The 5,046-nt window shown below is 37.5% G+C and overlaps 1 protein-coding gene across 1 annotated transcript; it reads right to left on the bottom strand.

Moving 5' to 3' along the window:
* Positions 1-1,352: 1,352 nt before the first annotated feature.
* Positions 1,353-4,632, bottom strand: LOC140158261 (cytochrome P450 2J4-like). The gene is made up of 2 exons (XM_072181373.1): positions 4,079-4,632; positions 1,353-2,805 (listed from the first exon to the last, which is right to left on the bottom strand). Exons 1-2 carry the CDS (start codon positions 4,623-4,625, stop codon positions 2,627-2,629), a joined length of 726 nt encoding a protein of 241 aa, XP_072037474.1. The 5' UTR covers positions 4,626-4,632; the 3' UTR covers positions 1,353-2,626.
* Between the last annotated feature and the right edge of the window lie 414 nt (positions 4,633-5,046).

Genomic DNA, 5,046 nt, shown 5'->3' with positions numbered 1-5,046 from the left:
ACACGCATTTGAATATGAATTGTTTTGCGCACTTACTTAATGTTTATGGAGCACATTTTCTTCATTAGTTTGTCAAGTTGATGTCAAATGTTCTATTCTATCTTATTCCCGCTAGTCATTATAATAGGTCATCATGCAGTTATTGCTAACTACATGTATGCACACAACACAGGGGCATTCACATGGTTACGGTTCGCTATCTCTAAGGTTCGCTATCTCTAAGGTTCGCTATCTCTAAGGTTCGTTATCACTAATTACGAAAAAGGTTCGCTATACCTAAGGTTCGATATCACTAATTTTGAAAAAGGTTCGGTATTTCTAAGGTTCGATATCACCGTGAATTTTAAATAAGGTTCGCTATCTCTAATTTTAAATAAGGTCCGCTATCTCTAAGGTTTATTAATTTATTGAAGGTTCGCTATCTCTAAGGTTCGCTATCACTAATTTAAAATAAGGTCCGCTATCTCTAATTTTAACAATCCCGGTATCCCTAAGGTTCGCTATCTCTAATTTTAAATAAGGTCCGCTATCTCTAAGGTTCGCTATCTCTAAGGTTCGCTACCTCTAAGGTTCGCTATCACTAATTTCAAATAAGGTTCGCTATCTCTAATTTTAAATAAGGTTCGCTATCTCTAATTTTAAATAAGGTTCGCTATCTCTAATTTCAAATAAGGTTCGCTATAGCGGTCCTTATTTAAAATTAGAGATAGCGGACCTTATTTGAAATTAGAGATAGCGGACCTTATTTAAAATTAGAGATAGTGGACCTTATCTAAGATTAGTGATAACGAACCTTAGGTATAGCGAACCTTAATCGAGATTAGTGATAACGAACCTTAGAGATAGCGAACCTTAATTAATTAGGGATAGCGAACCTGAAACAAAATTAGTGATAACGAACCTTAGGTATAGCGGACCTTTATTGGAATTAGTGATAACGAACCTTAGAGATAGCGAACCTTCAATAAATTAGTGATAGCGGACCTTATTCAAAATTAGTGATAGCGAACCTTATTTTAAATTAGTGATAGCGAACCTTATTTATAATTAGTGATATCGAACCTTAGAACTAGCGAACCTTATTCTAAATTAGTGATATCGAACCTTAGAAATAGCGGACCTTTTTTTAGGTATAGCGAACCCTTTTCTCTATTAGAGATAGCGGGATTCTGATCTCCATAGACTTTGCACGTTAGTGATAGCGAACCTTAGAGATAGCGGACCTTAGAGATAGCGGACCTTAGAGATAGCGGGATGTCATAGGTAATTGACCCGTACTAGTAGCGCTGTGCTGTGGGTATAGGAGATATACTAGTTAGCGTCATATATCAAAGAGTCATATATCAAAGAGTATAAAAGCTCTGATTTTAGTACTTGCTCTATGTTTCAATTACTTATTCTTTTCATAATATCTGAATTTTTAATCCGGTACAAGCTTTAATAACGGGAGAGCATGCATTTGTATGAGAAAGGAAATCTACCATCTTATCCAAACTCACGTGTTAATCCAATGCACATTTTGCTTCACCGACCTGACTTGGTCGCGTTTGGAAGAGGAGTGCCACCTAACCGTAATAGGTACGAATTTAGTACTTTCTGTCAATCAAGTATGGTTTATTGTTTACATGTCAATCTTTAAATTATTAGCATAGTCCTTATAATAACGGTGGAGCGCCTTGATATGATAGCAAACCAGTGAAAATCCCCAAAACTCAGTCAGTGGAGCTCCACCCGTACATGTCAATAGCGTCATTATCGATTGGATTAGTCGACCGTAGCGGACAATTCGATCGCTCATTGGATTAATATTATCACATGGTAAGAAATGTGCATTGGACAATCGATTACTATAATGGTTTAGTACTGCATATTTCGGTTTAATCTTCACTAAGCGGGTTTATGGCTGAAAAGGTCACGGTGAATTTGCCGTGGACAAAACTGCACTATGTAAGACATCAATTGAAACATGTGTTGTGATATCGCAAGTTCATAGCCAATAAGGTTCACGCTCTTTTTTACAGATGGCCTCAAATTCTATATTTAGTTTTGGTCGATTGCCTGGATTAGGGATATATTTCTGTAGATACCTATTTACGAGATCTTTTATCCAATCCGATGTCGATCTTCCATGTCTCATACACACCATAAAGGTCCGTGAAATCCCCATATTGTTAACAGTATCATTCTTTTTTACCAAAGAATCTGCTACATTAGTTCCCCATAGTTCAATAAAACCACAATCGCTTTAAAAAAAAAGCAGCTATGTGATTGATAAATTTTTAATGAGAGCAAAACGTGTCCGCATAAACCATGTAAATATGGACGCGGTGACTAGACCTGTGTAGTGGTATAAAAGTCTCAATTTTTTTTTGAGAAAAGTGGGGCATGAGGCCATGGATCACGAAATGTCCCTTTAACTGTTTACCTAGATATATGGTAAATGGCAAAAGGAGGCGTCGAAATGTTGGTCACTCCACTGAAAGTTATTTGGACTGCTGCATCAAGAGAATATTTAAATCTTATTGATGTGGATCGAGTAGTAGCATTTCAACATCTATCATATAGCATACGAAGCTTTTGCCACCAAAACGTATCAATATGTTGAGTAGTCCTATCAGGGAATTTATTAATCTCTGTTTTCTGCTACAATTTCAACGTCTATTGGGCCGAAAGTAACTCCACTAATACCTTTCAAAGAATACGGTTTGTTGTAAGGATTCTTGATGGTAAATGTATGGAGGATATATGTGAAGAAAATGAATATCTCCATCTTCGCCAGATTCTCTCCTAAGCATACACGGTGGCCTGCAACGAGAGATGTATAGGAAAAGAATATTACACACATGTAACTACTCCCCATTCCAGAAAAATGCAGCACTAATTTATTTTGGATTAAAAGAATATTATCCTGTTTTACCAAATGAAACACAGCTAAATACTTAATATTTTTGCAGTATGAGGGAAAATGGTCCAAAAACATGCAATTTTGCTTGTTTTCTTACAATTGTAGTCACAACACTGTAAGACTTGGCACAAGTCTAAGCATTCAAAATCTTGAGTATATAGGGTAAGAGTTAGCTCATAATTTGAATAGTATATATTAATTTTGCTAATTGGTTATGAAAAAGATTGGAAAATGTGTTTTCCAAAAATTAGAATGCATAACTTGAAATTAGTCTTTGTTCAAGTCTTTGGGCTTGATTGTCATAGAATACGAAAAAGGTCGAAAAACGCCCTAAAATGCATGTTTTTGGCCCTTATATCCAAAAATTGACCAAATTATATTTAAATAAATAAATAAATGTAGATATTTATATAGCGCTTTATGCCGTAAACAGCATGTAAAATGTACAATTTACTTTCATTGCCAGTTAGGAGTAACTAATTCTTTATTTTTCTGGAATGGGGAGTAAGAGGATGTTACTTCATCGAATCAGAATAAATTATTGAAAATCATTGCCACTATCCTATGGATGTGTATTGTCCATGTGAAAAAATTAATAATCTGCACCCTAAACTTGTCATTTTCTGTATCACTGTATCACTATTATTTTCGTAATATTCTGCTTAATGAATTATTGAAGCTTATTGAGTATGTAATTACTTAGGGGTGGTGCAATAATTATGTGTACCCCGGGGGTGAATAATAGGGGGCAAAGATTTTTGGCAGGCCAGAAAGGGGGGGGCAAGCATTTTTGGCAGGTCAAAGGGGGGTCAAGCGATTTTGGCAGGTCGAAAGGGGGGGGGCAGGCAATTTTTGGCACAGATATTTTGGGTACCGTTTCTATATTACGCCCTAAAAAGGCGTAGGAAAACGTTAGGAACACGTTCAAATATGCAAAATTTCCTGCTCGCTGCGCTCGCATTATATGATAAGACAATTTAAGGTTTTAAATCCAGGTTCCCAAAAATCTTGCATGTCTAAGGGGGGGGGCACGTCAAAAGGGGGGGGCAAAGGTTTTTTGGCACGGCCAAAGGGGGGGGGGGCAAGCGATTTTTGGCAGACCATTTTGAGAATTCACCCCCTAGGGGTACACATAATTATTGCACCACCCCTTATGTTACACATTGAACTCACCTGCACTGAATGGAATAAATTCTTCACGATGACGCAACTTTCCGTCTTCATCTAAAAATCTTTCTGGTCTGAACTGATCAGGTTCGGTCCAAATATCTGGATCGTTGTGAACCGCCCAAAGATTAGACACAATAATTGAACCTTTGGGCACATCATAGTCACCTATTTTTGTGTCTTTGGCTGCTACGTGAGGCGCACCCAATGGCAAAACGGTTCGTATACGTTGTATCTCCAGTAGTACAGCTTCAGTATATGGTAGGATTAATCTATCAGCCCATTTAGGCATACGCGAACGCCCAACAACTGAGTCCAATTCTTGTTGAACTTTAGCCTGAATCTCTGGGAGCGTCATCATGTATAGCAAGGCCCAACGTAATACTGTTGCTGCTGTATCTGTTCCTGCTAGGAACAGTTCAACTGCTGTTGCCGTCAGAGATTTTTCGTGAATGAAATTCGCCCGATCGTTGGCATCGGGTGTTGAAGAACCACCACCGTCTGCTAGGGTGTTCTCGGCGTTCTTTTCAATTTCATTCAAAAACACGTCCATAAGATCATTTATATTGTTCTTATGAAATTTACGCCTATGTTCAGCGAGTATGTCATCGACAAAAGTTTTAAAAGACAGAAAATTTGTCAGTATTTCTTTATAGCGTCCATGAAAAATATACCGAAGAATACGTACAAACAAAAGAGAAGCTCCAGCTCCAAGTTTGTTTGCATTTTCGTTTGTTAAGTGCAGAAGATGCTCGAAATCTGGATCCGAATGTTCATAACGTTGTCCAAAAATGACGGAGCAAATGACATTGGCTACACAGTTGTGGATCAGATTAAATGGGTGAAAGGGCTTCTCATTGTACTGGTGCATTGCATGGATCAGAATTTTTGCTTCTTCAGTTATATTTCCTTCACACTTACTTCTTCCTACACCGAAATTTCGAAATGCGTTCATTGTGAAGGCTCGTTGATAT

This window comes from Amphiura filiformis, chromosome 8 (assembly GCF_039555335.1).
Source record: "Amphiura filiformis chromosome 8, Afil_fr2py, whole genome shotgun sequence".
Classification (NCBI taxonomy): Eukaryota; Metazoa; Echinodermata; class Ophiuroidea; order Amphilepidida; family Amphiuridae; genus Amphiura; species Amphiura filiformis.
This window is presented reverse-complemented; position numbering and strand designations above follow the sequence as displayed.